General features: G+C 43.5%; 1 protein-coding gene across 2 annotated transcripts in view; it reads right to left on the bottom strand.

The window, feature by feature from the left end:
• Positions 1–20,534, bottom strand: part of LOC130276814 (leucine zipper protein 2-like) — a 479,250-nt gene that overhangs the window by 32,186 nt on the left and 426,530 nt on the right. For both annotated transcript variants that reach the window (XM_056526707.1, XM_056526706.1), the window contains exon 9: positions 18,716–18,865. In XM_056526707.1, coding sequence (XP_056382682.1) covers positions 18,716–18,865 — 150 coding nt within the window. The remainder of the gene's footprint in view (positions 1–18,715; positions 18,866–20,534) is intronic.

Consider the following 20,534-nt stretch of genomic DNA (forward strand, 5'->3'; position numbering starts at 1 on the left):
ATGTGGAGAAGGCCTTAGGAGGGCAAAAACCCAGCAGCAGGACTGCTTCCTCTGCCTTTGTGCAAGGAGGAGCAGGAGGAGCACTGCCAGTGCCCTGCAAAATGACCTCCAGCTGGTCACAAATGTGCATATAGTCAGAAACAGACTCCATGAAGGTGATGTGAGGGCATAACCTCCACAGGTGGGGGTTGTGCTTACAGCCCAACACCGTGCAGGACGTTTGGCATTTGCCAGAGAACCCCAAGATTGGCAAATTTGCCACTGGTGCCCTGTGTTCTTCACAGAGGACAGGTTCACACTGTGCACATGTGACAGACGTGACAGAGTCTTGAGACACTGTGGAGAATGTTCTACTGCCTGCAACATCCTCCAGCATGACTGGTGTGGCGGTGGGTCAGTAACGGTGTGCGGTAGCATTTCTTTGGGGGGCCGCACAGCCCTCCATGTGCTTGCCAGAGGTAGCCTGACTGCCATTAGGTACCGAGATGAGATCATCAGAGCCCTTGTGAGACCATATGCTGGTGCGGTTAGCCCTGGGTTCCTCCTAATGCAAGACAATGCTAGACATGTGGCTGGAGTGTGTCAGCAGTTCCTACAAGATGAAGGCATTGATGCTATGGACTGGACACCTTTTCCCCAGACCTGAATCCGATTGAGCACATCTGGGACATCATGTCTCGCTCCATCCACCAATACCACATTGCATCACAGACGGTCCAGGAGTTGGCAGATGCTTTAGTCCAGGTCTGGGAGGACACCCCTGAGGAGACCATCCGCCACCTCATCAGGAGCATGCCCAGGCATTGTAGGGAGGTCAAACAGGCACGTGGAGGCCACACACACTACTGAGCCTCATTTTGCCTTGTTTTAAGGACATTACATCAAAGTTGGATCAGCCTGTAGTGTGGTTTTCCACCTTGATTTTGAGTGTGTCTCCATATCCAGACCTTCATGAGTTGATAAATGTGATTTCCATTGATAATTTTTGTGTGATTTTGTTGTCAGCACATTCAACTATGTAAAGACTGAAGTATTTCATATGATTTGTTCATTCATTCCGATTTAGGATTTGTTATCTTAGTGTTCTTAGATTTTTTTTTTTTTTTTTGAGCAGTGTAGATAGGTTGCTGAGACAATGATATATACATTCATATGGATCTGCCATGTTTTGACTTCATGGTTCCCCTTTTTAGATAAAACCTGGTTGGAAATTAGAGGGAGGAAAAGTTGGTTGCCAAAAAAGTTTTGATAGAGAACAGAAAGCTGTCAGAGTCCTGTGAACTTCAATGGTATGGATGTAAAAGGGAGAAAGCTGACAAAGAGCAAGTATAGAGGAGAGAATTACAGGCGTGAGGAGGAAGCAGAAATGTGGCAAGAAGTTGTAGCAATAGACTGATTGCCAATTACAAAACCTGCCAGTTGGTCAGCTCCAGACTGGCAAGCCCAGCCAGTGTTGAGTCAGAAACAGATGCCAGTAAATATATTGTATAAACAAAAACATCAAACAAAGGAAGGGTTTCAGACCAAACTATTAATTCCAGCTGAAATACTGTACTATACTGTTGCCACTAGATTGTATGAGTGCCTGTGTTATACATAGATGTGCTGGGTCTTCCAAAGGGATACATACTCTTTGTAATTGTCCTCTGTTGTGGCCTATTGGTGATGGTCCCAACTGAGGAAATGCCCTAAATGGGCATTGGAAAAGGATTTATCAAAACCAGAAAACCCATGGAGATAAACCTGGAACTTTACTTTAAACTAACATGCAACGTTCATACTATTACTACAAAACATTAGGTGGAGATTTATTGGAGAATTATTAAGCCTGTGCAAAGGAAAAGTGGCCCAGTTGCCCATAGCAACCAATCAGATTGCTTCTTTCATTTTACAGAGGCCTTGGTAAAAATGAAAGAAGCGAGCTGATTGGTTGCTATGGGCAACTGGACAAATTTTCCTCTAGACAGGTTTTGATAAATCTCCCCTCCCTCAGGAGCACTCTGGAATCCTCTTTGCTTATGGCATACAGTATCATATTCATTGACAGCTCTCCATCCCAACTAGATATAGCTGGTGTGTTTATCTTCCATCTTATAAAATGCTCAGTACACTGTGAAACGTTTTTTTTTTTCTCATTGCTTCAAATTCTGTAAAAGAATATTTCCCAGTCCTATTGTCATCTGAAGCAGAGCCATCAGCTCGACTGACTAGAGGAACCTCACAGTCTGCCAACTCACTTGTCCCCTAAGAAACAAAACTTAGCCAAATCAGCTCATGTCCTGTTCCTCTGTAACATATGCTTCAACAATGAATTTTCACTGTGTTAGAACCACTGAAGCATGAGGGCATAGGAAAGTAAATGTGCTGTTTAAGAAGCTTAAAATCAATTGCAAGAATAAATACAAGATTGTACCCAAAGTTACAGTGGTGTGTTAAAAAAATTGAAAAAAAAATCAGATATTTTATCCATTTGATCCATCATAATGAGAAGTCAATAGTTTAAAAAGGATAATTTAAGGGACCACCATATCAGATATTATCGATAAAGAAAGTTTTGGCTGTTACATTGAAAATGCTGTTTTACATAGAACCCACTCAAATGAATCAACAACCATGTACTACTCTACTGAGTCAAGTCTATCATAGTGGGATTGGTCTCAGTAGCTAACTCTCTGATTTATAGATGGGGTAAGTCCCACACTAGACATAATGCAGGTTCAGCTGGAGGATTCTGAAAAGTACAAAGCTTAAAATGTTCGTCTGGCAGATTATGCGGAGCCAAGCCATGACTGTAAGAAGTCTTCATAATGGCCTAGGACAGTTGGAAAAGAAATGATAAATCCAATCAGACAAGAGGTCACCTATGAATCCCTAGAAGTATGTGTACTGTAATTTATATATTTTCACTATATAGAGGTATTATGGTCGATGAATAGTGGTTTGTATACAGTAACAATATGACAGCATTATTCAGCCATTAGGTTGTGGTCATATGTGGTGTAGCAATAGTAATTGTGTCCTGTGTAGAGGTATCATTGGTATTTTTCAGTATCTGTAGGGCAGTATTCTTAAATGTGCACTGCCAGATTAAAAAACATTTTGTATGTTTTACATCTTGACAAAACATGAACCTTTCTAATATATTTCATAAGAAAATGTTATTTCCTTTGTATAGAAATCATGGCTTATAAAAGCATGGCTTTGTCCAAGCTGAAGCACAGACTTGGACAAAGTCTAGTAAGCGAGGGTGGGCTAGTACTCCTCTGTGCTCTCTCCTGTCTGATAGTACTCCTCTGTGCTCTCTCCTGTCTGATAGTACTCCTCTGTTCTCTCTCCTGTCTGGTAGGACTCCTCTTTGCTCTCTCCTGTCTGATAACTCTCCTCTGTGCTCTCTCCTTTCTGATAGTACTCCTCTGTGCTCTTTCCTGTCTGATAGGACTCCTCTGTGCTCTCTCCTGTTTTATAGTACTCCTCTGTGCTCTCTCCTGTCTGATAGTACTCCTCTGTGCTCTCTCCTGTCTAATAGTACTCCTCTGTACTATCTCCTGTCTGGTAGGACTCCTCTGTGTTCTCTCCTGTCTGATAGTACTCCTCTGTGCTCTCTCCTGTCTAATAGTACTCCTCTGTACTATCTCCTGTCTGGTAGGACTCCTCTGTGTTCTCTCCTGTCTGATAGGACTCCTCTGTGCTCTCTCCTGTCTGATAGTACTCCTCTGTGCTCTCTCCTGTCTGATAGGACTCCTCTGTGCTCTCTCCTGTCTGATAGGACTTCTCTCTTCTGTCTGATAGCACTCCTCTGTGCTCTCTTCTGTCTGATAGGACTTCTCTGTGCTCTGTCCTGTCTGATAGGACTCCTCTGTGCTCTCTCCTGTCTGATTGGACTCCTCTGTGCTCTCCCCTGTCTGATAGTACTAATCTGTGCTCTCTGCTATGTCTGATAGTACTCCTCTGTGCTCTCTCCTGTCTGATAGGACTCCTCTGTGCTCTCTCCTGTCTGATAGTACTCCTCTGTGCTCTCTCCTGTCTGATAGGACTTCTCTCTGCTCTCTCCTGTCTGATAGCACTCCTCTGTGCTTTCTCCTGTCTGATAGGACTCCTCTGTGCTCTGTCCTGTCTGATAGGACTCCTCTGTGCTCTCTCCTGTCTGATTGGACTTCTCTGTGCTCTCCCCTGTCTGATAGTACTAATCTGTGCTCTCTCCTATCTCTGATAGTACTCCTCTGTGCTCTCTGCTGTCTGATAGGACTCCTCTGTGCTCTCTCCTGTCTGATAGTACTCCTCTGTGCTCTCCTGTCTGATAGTACTCCTCTGTGCTCTCTCCTGTCTGATAGGACTTCTATCTGCTCTCTTCTGTCTGATAGAACTCCTCTGTGCTCTCTCCTGTCTGATAGGACTCCTCTGTGCTCTGTCCTCTCTGATAGGACTCCTCTGTGCTCTCTCCTGTCTGATTGGACTCCTCTGTGCTCTCCCCTGTCTGATAGGACTAATCTGTGCTCTCTCCTATGTCTGATAGTACTCCTCTGTGCTCTCTGCTGTCTGATAGTACTCCTATGTGCTCTCTCCTGTCTGATAGTACTCCTCTGTGCTCTCTCCTGTCTGGTAGGACTCCTCTTTACTCTCTCCTGTCTGATAACTCTCCTCTGTGCTCTCTCCTTTCTGATTTTACTCCTCTGTGCTCTTTCCTGTCTGATAGGACTCCTCTGTGCTCTCTCCTGTCTGATAGGACTCCTCTGTGCTCTCTCCTGTATGATAGTACTCCTCTCTGCTTTCTCCTGTCTGATAGGACTCCTCTATGTTCTCTGTCTGATAGCACTCCTCTTTGCTCTCTCCTGTCTAATAGTAATCCTCTGTACTCTCTCCTGTCTGGTAGGACTCCTCTGTGTTCTCTCCTGTCTGATAGTACTCACCGTCCTGCATTATAGAGTCTTCTGAACTGCTGTATATGCGCTTGTTTTAACAAAAAGGTATTTTGTCAGACAATTTAAAAAAAAAATTGCGTTTTTTTGGGGTGGATTGTGAAACCCGGGTGACGGGGGTGTAGTGTGTACTCGTGCATCAGTCAACTCCAGTCTGTGTCCGTTAGGCAATATATGGGCTACTAATGTAGCAGAGGTGGGGCCTTGGTCTTGCAATTTCAATTATTTAAAATTTTTTTACATATTGTGTGGTTTATTATATTAGAGAAGAATGTCTTTTGGTGGTCCACCATCCTGCATTATAGAGTCTTCTGAACTGCTGTACATGCGCTTGTTTTTTTAAAAAAAAAGTTATTTTGTCAGACAATTTCAATAAAATTTTGCTGTTTTTTTGGGGTGGATTGTGAAGCCCGGGTGACGGGTGTGTAGTGTGTACTCGTGCATCAGTCAACTCCAGTCTGTGTCCGTAAGGCAATATATGGGTTACTGATGCAGCAGAGGTGGGGCCTTAGTCTTGGAATTTCAATTATTTTAAAAAATTGAACATATTGTGTGGTTTATTATATTAGAGAAGAATGTCTTTGGGTGGTCTTTGAGTGAATGTCTTTGGGTGGTCCATTATAGAATGTCTTTGGGTGGTCCATTATAGAGTCTTCTGAACTGCTGCATATATGCTTGTTTTAACAAAAAGGTATTTTGTCAGACAATTTGCGGTTTTTTGGGGTGGATTGTGAAGCACGGGTGTGAACTCGTGCATCAGCCAACTCCAGGCTGTGTCTTTCAGGCAATCTATGGGTTACTGATGCAGCTGAAGTGGGGCCTGGGTCTAGGAATTTCAATTTAAAAAAAAGAAATCAACAATTGTGTGGTTCATTATTTTTGAGAAGAAAGTATTTGGGTGGTCCACCGTCCTGCCTTATAGAGTCTTCTGAAATGTTGGATATGCGCTTGTGCTTACACAAAGTTGTAAATAAAAAAAATATATATACACAATTTTGTTGATTTTGGGGCGGATTGTGAAGCCCTGTGTGTACTAGTGCATCAGCCAACTCCAGGCTTTGTCCTTCAGGCAATAAATGGGTTCCTGATGCCGCAGAGGTGGGGCCTGGGTCTGGGAATTTAACATTTTTGGATTGCGGGTGCTACAAAAAAAGATGGACACACCCTAATCCGTTCAATGGAGCGAGCCTGCGGCCCCGGACATCTGAGGGCATAACTCACCTGTTATTGCTCGATCTCAGGAGAAGGGAGGTTCATCATCGGGAGAAGAGAGTTGCAGGTTGCCCTTGAGTCAGCAAGGCGGTAGCACGGTTGGCAGTCAGCGTGGTGTGGCAGTAGTGGAAATTCTAGAGCCAAACGTGCCCGGGGGAGAACACCTGGTTCACGGCAGCTTACCTTTCCGGGAGTTAGCGGGTTACCAGCACCGGTCGATGAAAGATAGAGACACGCTAATCCGTTCAGTGGAGCGCGCCTGCGGCCCCGGAAATCAGAGGGCATAATACACCTGGTACTGCTCGATCTCGCAATTGATCGTGCAAAGGTAGGGGGTTATTAAAGCCTCTTGGGTACTGCTGAGGCCTACTCTTGACTGCTCCTGGTGTAATGTATGGGGAAATTAAGCACTCTTGGGTAGTGTTTTTTTTTTATTTACTGATAATTTTATCAGTAATAAAATTAAATTTTCCAGAATGCTAATTGTTACACAACGGAACACTTGTTGCGTGTGATTTTTTTTATGAAAATTGGGTGTAAAAAATCCTTTGGCAATCTGATCCTTTGGAGACAGATGCGCTTACACACATATTGAATTAGTTTTTGTGAAACAATTTCAAACATTGTGTGGTTTATTATTTTTGAGAACAATGTCTTTGGGTGGTCCACCGTCCTGCATTATAGAGTCTTGTGAACTGTTGGATATGCGCTTGTTCTTACACAAAGGTATTTCTTTAAAAAATTTCTAAAATGTTGTTGTTTTTTGGAGGGGTGTGTACTGGTGCATCAGCCAACTCCAGGCTGTGTCCTTCAGGCAATATATGGGTTCCTGATGCCGCAGAGGTGGGGCCTGGGTCTGGAAATTTCTAACTTTTGGATAGCGGGTGCTACCTATGAGAAATCTTTATCAAAAATGTCATATATTGCGTTGTTTTTTTTTTTTTGTTGGGGGGGGGGGGATTGTGAAGCCCTGGTTTGTACTCTTGCATCAGCCAACTCCAGGCTGTGTCATGCAGGCAATATATGGGTTACTGATGCCGCAGGGGTGGGGGCTGGTTCTGGAAATTTCAAATTTTTAGATAGCGGGTGCTACCAATGAGAAACCTCTGACAAAAATGTCTCATTGTGTTGATTTTGGAGGGGGGATTGTGAAGCCCTGGTGTGTACTGGTGCATCAGCCAACTCCAGGCTGTGTCCTTCAGGCAATATATGGGTTACTGATGCCGCAGAGGTGGGGCCTGGGTCTGTTCATTTCAAATTTTTGGATAGCTGGTGCTACCAAGAGAAATCTTTGTAAAAAATTTCATATATTGTGTTGTTTTTTTGGGGGGATTGTGAAGCCCTGGTGTGTACTGGTGCATCAGCCAACTCCAGGCTGTGTCCTTCAGGCAATATATGGGTTACTGATGCCGCAGAGGTGGGGCCTGGGTCTGTTCATTTCAAATTTTTGGATAGCTGGTGCTACCAATGAGAAATCTTTGTAAAAAATGTCATATATTGTGTTGTTTTTTTGGGGGGATTGTGAAGCCCTTGTGTGTAGTGTACTAGTGCATCAGGCAACTCCACGCTGTGCCATTCAGCCACTAAATGGTCTCCTCTTGCTGCCAACATGTCCATGCTATGTCATTCAGTCACTATATAGCCTCCTGACACTGATGCCACCACCAGGCTCTGTCATTGTGCTGCTGTGCGGCAGTGATTCTAAGAGCGATGCCGGTAATCTGCATGCTATTCTGAATAACAGTATTATTTCACTACCCCAGCACACTCCATATGCGTTTTAGGACACATCAAAGTGTTCTATACCCCTATAGAGGCTGTATGTAGGCTAGAAATAGCCGTTTTTAATATTGATTCGCTGCGAATAAATTCGGATCGAAACTAACTTTTCTGGAAAATTCGGCGAATCGGCCGAATCGAATTTTTGAAAAGTTCGCTCATCTCTAATCATGACCACAGTGCTCTCTGCTGACATCTCTGTCCATTTTAAGAACTGTCCACAGTAGGAGAAAATCCCCAAAGCAAACAAATGCTGCTCTGAACAGTTCCTAAAATGGACAGAGATGTCAGCAGAGAGCACTGTGGTCATGATGTCAGCAGAGAGCTGTGTGTTCCAAAAAGAAAACCATTTCCTCTGTAGTATACAGACCCTAAAAAGTACTGGAAAGATTAAGATTTTTTACTAGAAGTAATTTACAAATCTGTTTAACTTTTTGGCACCAGTTGATAAAAAAAACGGGAGTGCCTCTTTAAAGACCCAACTGATCCCTAAATGGGCACTGTCAGATTCAAAAACTTTGTCCATGCCTGTGCTTCAGCTTGGACAAGGCCATGATTTTATAAGCTATGATTTCTATAAAAAGGAAATAACATTTTCTTATGAAGTATATTAGAAAGGTTAAAGTTTTGCCAAGATGTACAACATAAAAAGTTTTTGTATCTGACAATGCCCACTTAAAGAAATGACATTAAATAGGTAAATAGCGGCATGCCAATAGGCTATTATGCCATGTAAACATTAGTATAGGATTGTGGTCAATGGGATTTCATAGGGCTCAATGTGAAGTTTTTATTAGAAAAGTTATTACTAAACATACATCTATTTTATTTATTACTTTACCCATTTCTCTTACAAATTAAGGTCCTAAAATAAAAAATTAATGATAAGAAGTATTCTATATAGAGGTATATTGAGATACAGAGAAATAGTTTCAGGCCTCATATGTAATACTGTACTTTGAAAGTGCAATATGTATGTACAAAGTGTCAGTTCATGTCCCTTATGGTTTAGTTGTTGCTTATCAAAAGAGACAGAATTTATTAGCATTCTTCCACTGAGACTTCATCTGCCGATGTGTAAAAAAATCTAGATGAATAAATGAATAACCTGCAATGTAAATATGTTTGTGAGCCTGCAGGAAATGAGTAACTTCACTCCTGGTTCATGTGAGGTACTCGCTAAATCTTAAAAATAACATTCCTCCATCAGGAACTCATTGTATAAGGAAATATGGTCCTATCTCTCTATCGATTTAAAGAAAATGTCCAGAATAAATGTCTGATAGCGGGGGTCCGACCACTAAGACCCCACCTGATCACCCGTATGGGGCCCCAGCACATAAGCTGGTTGAAATGCCTCCTCTATTCATCTCTATGGGAGAGGCGGAGACACAGGAACACTGTGTCTCTGCCTCTACCAAACAGATGAATGGAGGGGGTGTATTTGCACACACAGCAGCATAGCCAGGACCGAGTCAGGGCTTGTACGGGGGTCATCGGGGGTCCCATTAGTCGGACACCCTGCGATCAGTCATTTATCCCATATCCGCAGGTGATTAATCCCCTATGCATAGGATACATTTTTAGCGCTGGACATCTTCTTTAAGATATATCTGCCTTATATCAGTCATCTAACTCATTTGTACAGTATTTCACATTAATATACATTTCCGTGACTTACAGGGGTTGTTCTGGTAATTTACTATTGCAAACCCAACATGTTTTGTCGGGTTGTGCTCCAGATTCTGTCGCATTGCACCAGAAATTCTGTCTGCGCCAGATTCTGTGCCAGAATTTGTGCCAGAATTGAAAAAACCCAGACTAACTCTCCATTTTGTTAAGGAAACCGAAAAAGGGGCATGGTCGACTGGAAAATGGGGTGTGGTCTCCGAAAAGGGGCGTGTTGCCAACATTTTCACAAAAACCCAACATATTTAGTAAGGTTTCCACATAAAATGTGGTGGATTTGAGCTGAGGAAAACCCTACAGATCAGAGCATGTGTAAAAAAAGCAAAATGTAGGGAAAGTGCAAAATTTGTCTATTCAGATAACTACTTTAATATTTCAAGCTATTGTTTGGATAAGCCATCGAGATCAGTGGTGGTTTAACTCGTAACACACCCACCCAGGGCCGGTTTTAGGCTTAGCGTGGCCCTGGGCAAAATCAAAAGTGGGGCCTCAAAAGTCGTAATAGTGCACTAACCAGATTTGCACGTTTGGTCACTTCAAATACCATAAAAATATATCTAAAAAGCAATCGAAAAGTCCCATCAAAACAAAAATGGTACCAATGAAAACTACAAATCACAGCACAAAAAATGACCCTCATACATCCCGATATACAAAAAAATAAAAGAGTTATAGGGATGAGAATAGTACAATTGTAACACTCACGTTTCAGAAGACAGGAACACCGGTGGATGTGGAATTGCTGGACCTGTGTGGCAGATGACTCGGAACATACCCATACCAGGGAGCGGAGCTTTCACCAGAGCACACCACAAAGCGGGATGGACTTGCTGCGGCAGGCGGCACCCAGGTCGCTACCCCTGGCACTGCTCAACCACACAGGCGGCTGAGGAGATGCGACTCACAGGAAGGATAAGGCAGCTCGTAGGTCAGGCAGGTGGCACAGTAGCGTCAAGACGTAGCAGGAGTTCAGTAGGCAGGCGGCAGTGTAGCAAGGTCAAAGTCACAAAGCAAGGGATCAGATACTCAGCAAGGCAATACTGAGGAATGCTTTCTCTAAGGCACAAGGCAACAAAGATCCGTCAGGGGAGTGAGGAGGAATTTATAAATGAGCCACAGGGGAATTACACTAATGAGCGTACTGGTTGTTTAAATCTTAAAGCCCTTGGGGACGGGGACATGCGCGCCGGAGCAGAGAGGCAGCGGCGGTGGCAGAAGAAACAACCAGAGAGTGACGGACTGGGGCTCGTATGCGGGCGCTTCCCGTGATGCGAGTCCCAGCCCCTTTGGCAGCAGTAGGTAAGGGGGCCATGCACTCACGGCCAGTGTGTGCAGCCAGAGCGCATAACATAACAGATCCCCCCCTTTGGTCTCCCCCTCCTTTTATGAGAGAGGAAACTCCTGAGAAGGTCACGGTCCAGGATATTCTCCTCAGGCTCCCAAGATCTCTCCTCAGGACCGTAACCCTCCCAGTCGACTAAAAAAAATTGTTTACCTTTCATGTTCAAGATGGGGCCACCATTAACTCCGGGAAATGAGAAGTAGAGTCTTGCGTATTCCAGGATGTCCTGCTGTCAAAGAAGAATGACCCCATTTCAGGACCTTGCGTCTCAATCTGGCAGGCACAAAGGATTTTCCCAGAGAAACTTGCTGAATCTCGGCAGGAGCGGCAGGAATCAAACGGTCAGGAGGAATAATATGCCTAGGCATGGAGTTCAAACCAACGACATCAGATGACCTGGAGAGAGCATCAGCCCTGATGTTCTTGTCTGCTTAACGGAAGTGAATGAAGAAGTTGAACCTAGAAAAGGAAAGTGACCATCTTGCCTGGCGGGGGTTCAAACGCTGAGCAGACTGTAGGTATAGAAGATTCTTATGGTTGGAGTAGATGCTGACCGAATGAGAAGAACCTTCCAATAAATGTTGCCATTCCTCCAAAGCTAGCTTGTTAGCGAGGAGTTAACGATCTCCAATGGAGTAATTCCTCTCAGCAGGAGAGAATGTCTTGGAGAAGAACCCACAAGTTACACTCTTGCCCTTGGTGTTTTTCTGAGCGAGAATGGCACCCGCTCCAATAAATGAGGCATCAACCTCCAAAGCGAAGGACCTCTCCGGATCAGGTCTTGAAAGCATGGGAGCTGTGGCAAATGCAGACTTTAAACGGTAGAAGGCCTCTTCAGCCTCTTGAGGCCAAGATTTAGGATTAGATGCCTTCTTAGTGAGACAATAGGAGCAACCAAGGATTAAAAATGTTTGACAAACTGACGATAATAGTTAGCAAATCCCAGAAAGTGTTGAATAGCATGTAGGCCCGAAGGATGAGGCCAGTCCAATAAGGCTGACAAATTATCTGGATCCATCTGCAGGCCCTGATGAGAGACAATGTAGCCAAGAAACAGAAGGCTAGATTTCTTGAACAGGCATTTCTCCAGTTTGGCATCGGATTCTTCCATAGTCGCAGATGAACATGAGAATGATGCTCCTCTAGGTTGGAAGAGAAGATCAGAATGTCATATAGGTATACGACAACACAGGTGTAGAGAAGATCACAGAAGATATCATTGCCAAACTCTTGAAAAATGGCTGGAGCATTGCAGAGACCAAAAGGCATTACAAGATACTCAAAATGTCCATCACGAGTATTGAAGGCCGTTCTCCATTCATCTCCCTTGCTGATACGAATGAGATTATATGCACGGTGTAAGTCCAACTTGGAGAAGACCTTGGCACCACGTAGACGGTCAAAAAATTCTGAGATAAGAGGTAGAGGGTAAGGGCTCTTGACCGTAATTTTGTTAAGTCCCATATGTCCATCAAGTTCAACCAAGGAATTAAGGGGTAGGGGTGTGGCGCGATATTGGGGAAGGGATGGGATTTTATATTTCTTCATAAGCATTACTGTTATTTTGTTCCAGGAATGTATCTAATCCTGTTTTAAAGCTGTTAATTTTTCCTGCTTTGACCAGTTCCTGAGGTAGACTGTTCCCTAAGTTCACAGTTCTCATGGTAAAGAAGACGTGTCGCCCCCTTGAGACTAAATTTATTCTTCTCCAGACGGAGGGAGTGCCCCCTCGTCCTTTGGGGGGGTTTAACCTGGAACAGTTTTTCTCCATATTTTTTGTATGGGCCATTAATATACTTACATACGTTTATCATATCCCCCCCTTAAACGTCTCTTCTCAAGACTAAACAATTGTAACGCCTTTAATCACTCCTCATAGCTAAGATGTTCCATGCCCCATATTAGTTTAGTCGCGCGTCTCTGCACCCTTTCCAGCTCCAGAGTGTCCCTTTTATGTACAGGCGACCAAAACTGAACAGCATATTCCAGGTGAGGCCGTACCAATGCTTTATAAAGGGGGAGTATTATGTCCCTGTCCCTTGAGTCCATGCCTCTTTTGATACATGACAATATCCTGCTGGCTTTGGAAGCAGCAGCCTGACATTGTATGCTATTCTGTAGTATGTGATCTACAAGTACACCCAGATCCTTCTCTACTAGTGACTCTGCCAGTTTAATCCCCCCTAAGACATATGACGCATGCAGGTTATTAGTACCCAGATGCATAACTTTACATTTATCCACATTGAACCTCATTTGCCAAGTGGATGCCCAGGCACTTAGTCTATCCAAGTCATCTTGTAACCTATACACCTCCTCTATAGACTGTACCGTGCTACAAAGCTTGGTGTCATCTGCAAAGATAGAAACAGAGCTGTTAATGCCATCCTCTATAACACTGATAAATAAATTAAACAACAGCGGGCCCAGTACTGAACCTTGGGGTACACCACTAATTACCGGGGACCAATCAGAGTACGAATCATTGACCACCACTCTCTGGGTACGATCCATGAGCCAGTGTTCAATCCAGTTACAAACTAAAATTTCCAAACCCAAAGACCTTATCTTACCTGTCAGACGTCTATGAGGGACAGTATCAAATGCTTTAGCAAAATCCAGAAACACTATATCCACAGCCATTCCTCTGTCAAGGCTTCTACTCACCTCTTCATAAAAGCAAATTAGATTGGTTTGATAACTTCTATCCTTAGTAAACCCATGTTGGCTATCACTTATAATACTATTATCCCCTATGTATTCCTGTATGTAATCCCTTATAAGTCCTTCAAACTATTTACCCACAATGCACGTTAAACTTACCGGTCTATAGTTTCCTGGGGAAGACCTAGTAACTTTTTTAAGATTGGCACCACATTCGCCTTGCGCCAGTCCCTTGGCACAATACCAGACACCAGTGAATCTCTAAATATTATGAAGAGGGGTACAGATATTACTGAACTTACCTCTCTAAGAACTCTTGGGTGCAATCCATCTGGCCCTGGAGATTTTCTTACATTTATATTACTTAACTTACCTTGTGCCATCTCTACATTAAGCCAGTTCAGTACATTACATGATGTGTTACCAGCACTGACCTGTCCAATGTCAGCTCCTTTTTCCATAGTGTATACAGAACTAAAGAACCCATTCAGTAGCTCCGCCTTCTCTTGATCGCCCGTGACAACCTCCCCATTATCATTATTAAGGGGTCCTACATGCTCTGTCCTTGGTTTTTTTGCATTTATATATCTAAAAAAAAAATTAGGATTAGTTTTGCTTTCTTTGGCCACCTGTCTCTTGTTTTGAATTTTTGTTGTTTTTATTAAATTTTTACAGATTTTATTAAGCTCTTTGTACTGTTTAAATGTTATAGCTGACCCATCAGATTAGAATTTTTTGAAGGCTATTTTTTTGTTGATTATTGCTCTTTTAACATTATTTGTCAGCCATGTAGGATTTAGTTTTGATCGTTTATATTTGTTCCCTTTTGGTATATATTTAGCTGTATAGTTATTTAGAGTTGATTTAAAGATGTCCCATTTACCTTCTGTATCAGTATTTGACAACACCTCCCCCCAGTCTATGTCCTGTAGTGCAGCCCTCAGCCCAGGGAAGTTTGCCTTTTTAAAGTTATATGTTTTTGCCTTCCCCGCCTGTCTTTGTTTTCTACATTTTAAGTCAAAAGTAACTATATTGTGGTCGCTATTACCAAGGTTTTCCCGCACTGTTACATTACCAACCAGCTCTGCGTTGTTGGAAATGATCAGATCCAACAAGGCATCACTTCTTGTTGGGTCCTCCACAAACTGGCCCATAAAATTATCCTGCAATAAATTTAGGAATTGTCGCCCTTTTGTAGTTTTAGCCAGCCCCCGGCCCCAATCTATATCTGGATAGTTAAAATCTCCCATTATTACCACTGTACCTGCCCGGGCGGCCCTCTCTATTTGTTTATGAAGCCGACCTTCTATTTCTTCAGTGATATTAGGGGGTCTGTAGATTACACCAAATATTATTTTTTCAGTATTTCCCATCCTTCTTCCCTACAAAGAAGAAACCAGCTCCAGCAGGAGAAGAGGACTTACGGATAAATCCCTTTTGGAGATTGTCCTGGATATGCTCAGCCATGGCTTTGGTCTCAGGAACTGATAGAGGGTATATCCTTCCACGGGGAGGAGTGGTACCAGGAAGAAGATCAATAGGGCAGTCGTAAGGACGATGTGGAGGCAGAAACTCAGCCTGTTTCTTTCAGAAAACATCAGAGAAATCTTGGTAAGGTGGGGGCAGGCCAGGTAAAGGAGGAAGATGAGAAACAACTTTACGCAGAACTGGTTGGAGGCAAAAATGTTGACAGGATTGTCCCCAGTGAAATATTTCTCCAGTTCTCCAATCCAGTTGCGGAGAATGGTGTTGCAGCCAAGGAAGGCCAAGAAGAATCTCAGAAGTACAGTGTGGCAGAACATAGAATTCAATCTTTTCTTTATGTGATACTCCCACTTGCATGACGAGAGATTCAGTACGGAAGGGAACCTTACAGTCCAGATTTTGTCCATTAACAGAGGAGATGAACAAGGGCTTGGTGAGCCGAGTAAGGGGAAGATGATACTTGTGGACTAAAGCCGCATCAATAAAGTCACCTGCTGATCCAGAATAAAAAAATGCTGTAGAGCTGAAGGAAAACTTGGCTGAAGCAAAGACTTGTACAGGAATAGTTAAGCATGGAGAGGTAGTTTTCACACCCAGGGGCGCCTCTCCCACATACACTAGGTGTGGGCGAACTGTACAGTCCTTGAGAAAGTGCTCCGGGCTAGTACAATACAATACAAATTCTCATTGCATCGTCGTGATCTCTCCTGTTGCGTAAGACAAGAACGATCTCCTTGTATAGCTTCTTCGGCAAGAGGCGCAGGAAACTGAAGAGGTGAATGTTGAAACATGGGTGTCAGGCGGGCAGGTTCCCTCTCTAAGCGCAGTTCCTGTTGTCTCTCAGCAAAACGCACATCAATGCATGTGGCCAAGTGGATAAGTTCTGTCGAAGAAGATGGAGGATCACATGCTACAAGGGCATCTTTAATCCTGCTTGACAGTCCTTTTTTGAATGTGGCACACATGGCCTCATCATTCCAGGCAAGTTCAGAGGCTAGAATGCGGAATTGAACCACGCAGTCACCAACAGTAGAATTCCCTTGACAGAGGTTCATCAACGCTGTCTCAGCTGAAGAGGCACATGCGGGTTCCTCAAAGACACTGCAAAATTCTGCCAAGGAGGCCGACAAATTGGAGGATACTGGATCACCACGGTCCCAAAGGGGTGTAGCCCAAGCCAGGGCTTTTCCAGACAGTAGAGTAATGACAAAGGCCACGGTCGTACGTTCCATCGGAAACAGTTCAGACATGAGCTCCAAGTGCATGGAGCACTATGTAACAAACCTCTGCATGACTTGGAATCCCCATCATACTTGGGAGGTAAAGGCAGTTGCAGCTGGGAGCCAGGAGACACTGCAGGAGATGGAGGTGGGAGTGGGCCAGATTTTGGTACCTGCTGCTGTTGCAAGGCCAAAAGCAGTTGCATCATGGCTGAAAGTTGAGAAAATTGCTGCGCCTGTTGGGCCAACTGCTGCGATTGACGTACCACAACGGAGAAAAGATCTGCAACTTCAGGCAGGGGTACCTCAGCGGGATCCATGGCCGGATCTTACTGTAACACTTACTTTTCAGAAGACAGGAACACCGGTGGATGTGGATTCGCTAGACCTGTGTGGCAGATTACTCGGACCGTACCAGGGAGCGGAGTCTAAGGTGCCGCTGGTTTTCACCAGAGCGCACCGCAAAGCGGGATGGACTTACTGCGGCAGGCGGCACCCAGGTCGCCCCTGGCACGGCTCGACCAAACAGGCGGTTGAGGAGATGTGAGGCACAGGAGGGATAAGGCAGCTCATAGTCTGCATAGCAGAAGGTTAGGGCAGGTGGCACAGTAGCTTAGTTAAGACATAGCAGGAGTTCAGTAGGCAGGCGGCAGAGGAGCAAGGTCAAAGTCACAAAGCAAGGGATCAGATACACGGCAAGGCAATACTAAGGAACACTTTCTCTAAGGCGCAAGGCAACAAAGATCCAGCAGGGGAGTTAGGAGGGTGGAGGAATTTATAAATGAGCCACAGGGGAATTACACTAATGAGCGTACTGGCCCTTTAAATCTTAAAGCTAGGTTAGGTGCAGTATAGTTCTCCCACATTTGGTGCAGTATAGTTCCCCACATTAGGTGCAGTATAATTCCCCCACATTAGGTGCAGTATAGTTCCCCCATATTAGATTTTAGTTCCCTCACATTGGGCGCAGTATAGTTCCCCCACATTAGGTGCAACATAGTTCCCCCACATTAGGTGCAGTATAGTTCCCCTACATTAGGTGCAGTATAGTTCCCCACATTAGGTGCAGTATTGTTCCCCCACATTAGGTGCAGTATGGTTCCCCCACATTAGGTGCAGTATAGTTCCCCCACATTAGGTGCAGTATAGTTTCCCCACATTAGGTGCAGTATAGTTCTCCCACATTAGGTGCAGTGTAGTTCCCGCCCAATTGGATGCAGTATAATTCCCCCCACAGACATACAGCCTTCAGCCATATAAAGTGTGAGGCTGTATGCCTGTGTACTGCCCCACTTCAGTGCTCTGTCCACCGCTCCTCCGCTCCGGGGTCACAAGCTACTATAGGCCATAGCAGTAGGTCCAGGATCAGAGGAGCGGTGGTCGGAGCACTGAAGATGACGTGCCGCTGGTCGCTTACCATGCCAGCCAGCGTGAGTCCTCCTCGATGATGCGATGCTCCGCTCCTCCATTCCTATGGGTGCACACACGGGACGTCAGTGACATAACTGCGTGTGCTACTTCCTGGTGGTCCCTGCGTTTTTAAAGTTAACACAGGGCCACAGAAAGGAGACATCCTTGTGTCCCGAAAAGATCTTTTGCGACACAGGGATGTAGTGAATGTGACGGGGCCCCCTGCAGGCTGGGAGATGGGGGCCCTGGGCAATTGCCCGGATTGCCCCACCCTGACGCCGGCCCTGCACCCACCTGTAGTATAAGTTGACTGAAGGGCCCCAGCAAGTAACATACAGCCTTCATTGCTTTCTAGGTGTTTTACATTTTCTAGTGGCTGTGCCCGGTATTGCAGATTTCTGTATTCCAGTCTCATTTACAGGGGCTGTCCAGCCAAAACTAACTTATCCCTTATACACAAGATAGGGGATAAGTAGCTGATCGCGGGGTGACGGACTGATGGGACTGTGGAAAGGCAATAAGTAAGGACCTGTGGATAGGGGATAAGTTAGTTTTAGCTGGACAACCCCTGTTAATTGAATTACACTGAGCTGCAGTACTTAATGTAAATTTCTGTGTCTGATAAACAATGAACACTCTTGTTAGAGACCCACAGACCTTCACTCAGATGATCATTGAGGGGTCCAGGTGTCTGAAAGGCCATGATTATTTGCTTCTCTTTATTAACTTTTGCTATAATGTTTTTAATTGTTATTATGATTTAATTGTATTGTATTTACAATTTTATTTAATCAGAACAGTATGTAGGTCATGTGCTAGTAACATAATGAGCTTCACTATTTTCTACCAAAAACAGAAATGCTGGAAAAAACGTATATATATATATATATATATATATATATATATATATATATATATCTAATAAGTGCTGTGTGGAGACTTGATAGCTTGATGGATAATGTGTATTTTCCAGATTTCTAGAAATAGATAATGAATACCTCTGTAATGGGTGTCTCCCCAGTCCCTCTCACAGATGTCGGCTGCTCTCTTGGCTTTGATGAGATGATGCTTACAATGGGGGGTTGATTGTGTAACACTGAAGATAGGCAGAGCTGGACAGTTTCTTTCAAGGCTTTTAGTTGAGATTCCTAAGGAAATAGAATATTTAGGTCAGTTGCTTTTAGTTAAGAATTCCCAATTAGTGTTGCTCGCGAATATTTGCAATGCGAATTTTATTCGCGAATATCCACGAATATAGCACTATATATTCGTAATTACGAATATTCGTTTTTTTGTTTTGTTTTTTTTTTTTTTTCACAGTACACATCACAGTGATCACCCCTCTCTGCTTACAGCTTGTGTGGTGTAAAGAAGGCTCTAATACTACTGTGTGAGACTGGTGTGCGAATTTTCGTTTATGTGAAAATTAGCATATGTTAATTTTCGCATATGCAAATTTTCACTTATGCTAATTTTTGTATATGCTAATTTTCGCATATGTTAATTTTCGCATACACAAATTTTTGCATATGCAAAAATAAAACGAGAATATTACGAATATGCAAATATTCGCGAATATATGATGAATATTCGTCCATATATTCGCGAATATTCGCGAATTCGAATATGGCCTATGCCGCTCAACACTATTCCCAATTCAATTCTTCCAATAAAAATGAAAACCAATGAATAATACCATAGGATAATATTTCTAAATATAATAAAATTCCTATGATCTGTTGTCTTTTAATTTTGTAAGTCAAAATACATGTTTCCAGCAAAAAATCTAAATGTATTGCATTTTTTATTTTTATTTGCATCTTTGCATTATAAAATATTCTGGATTTTAGATGGTCATAGAAAATATATAACACTCTCTGAAAGCTAACCAAAAATGTCATGTCTAATGTGTCATTAATGCTAAATTATAATGTGAAGTGAAAGAATTATGTTTTTTGTCAATACAGGGACAAAACCAATCTGCACCTCATCTGGGAAAGATAAATATTTTCACACTTTGGTAGAAAAATGTAACAAAAAAGTACACTATATAGTGTTATGTAAACCAATGAATAATGATAGAGAAATGGGCCCTCATCCTGTTAAAATGCTACATAATACTGGACTGGACTTTGTGAGAGCACACCTTTACGGTTATGTTTCCCCTCCAACACATGGAGATATATATCGGTGCAAATCCTTTCTATTCTCAGTATATGACAGTCTCACCACCCTCCTATTTCTTTTGTGCCTAGTGGGCAGTACATAGTGTGTTTTGAGTCAATTTTTATGCGAAACTTACAGATTTAGAAAGTTTCCAAAAAACAGTGTGTCCAGGAGGAAATTTTGTGTATTGGTGTAAATGTGTGTCCAGCACTCATCTTAAGGTTGAGGGCACCTTACACATCTTACACAGTTTGCGTAACTCCCATTGACTTTAATAGGAAATGCATAAACAGTGTAGCAGCATTAGCTACCCTGAGTAAACAGCGTAGCTTGCTGTGCTATGTAGCGTCAATTAAAGTCGATCAGAGTTCAGCTTCCGAATCACTTTCAGTATCCACAAACAGGCCAGAGTTGTTGGGGAGCACTTGATGGACATACACCTTTAAAGTGGTACTTAGCCCCAAGACATCTTATCCCCTATGATGTCTGATCACCGGTGTCCCGCCGCTGGCGACCCCATGATCTCATCTGCGGCACCCTAGACATCCGATGCACGGAGCGAACTTTGTTCCGTGCCGGATGACTGGCGATGCGGGGCGGGGCTCGTGACTTCACGGTTATGCCCATTCGTGATGTTACGACCATGCCCCC

This window comes from Hyla sarda, chromosome 6, assembly GCF_029499605.1.
Source record: "Hyla sarda isolate aHylSar1 chromosome 6, aHylSar1.hap1, whole genome shotgun sequence".
NCBI lineage: Eukaryota > Metazoa > Chordata > Amphibia > Anura > Hylidae > Hyla > Hyla sarda.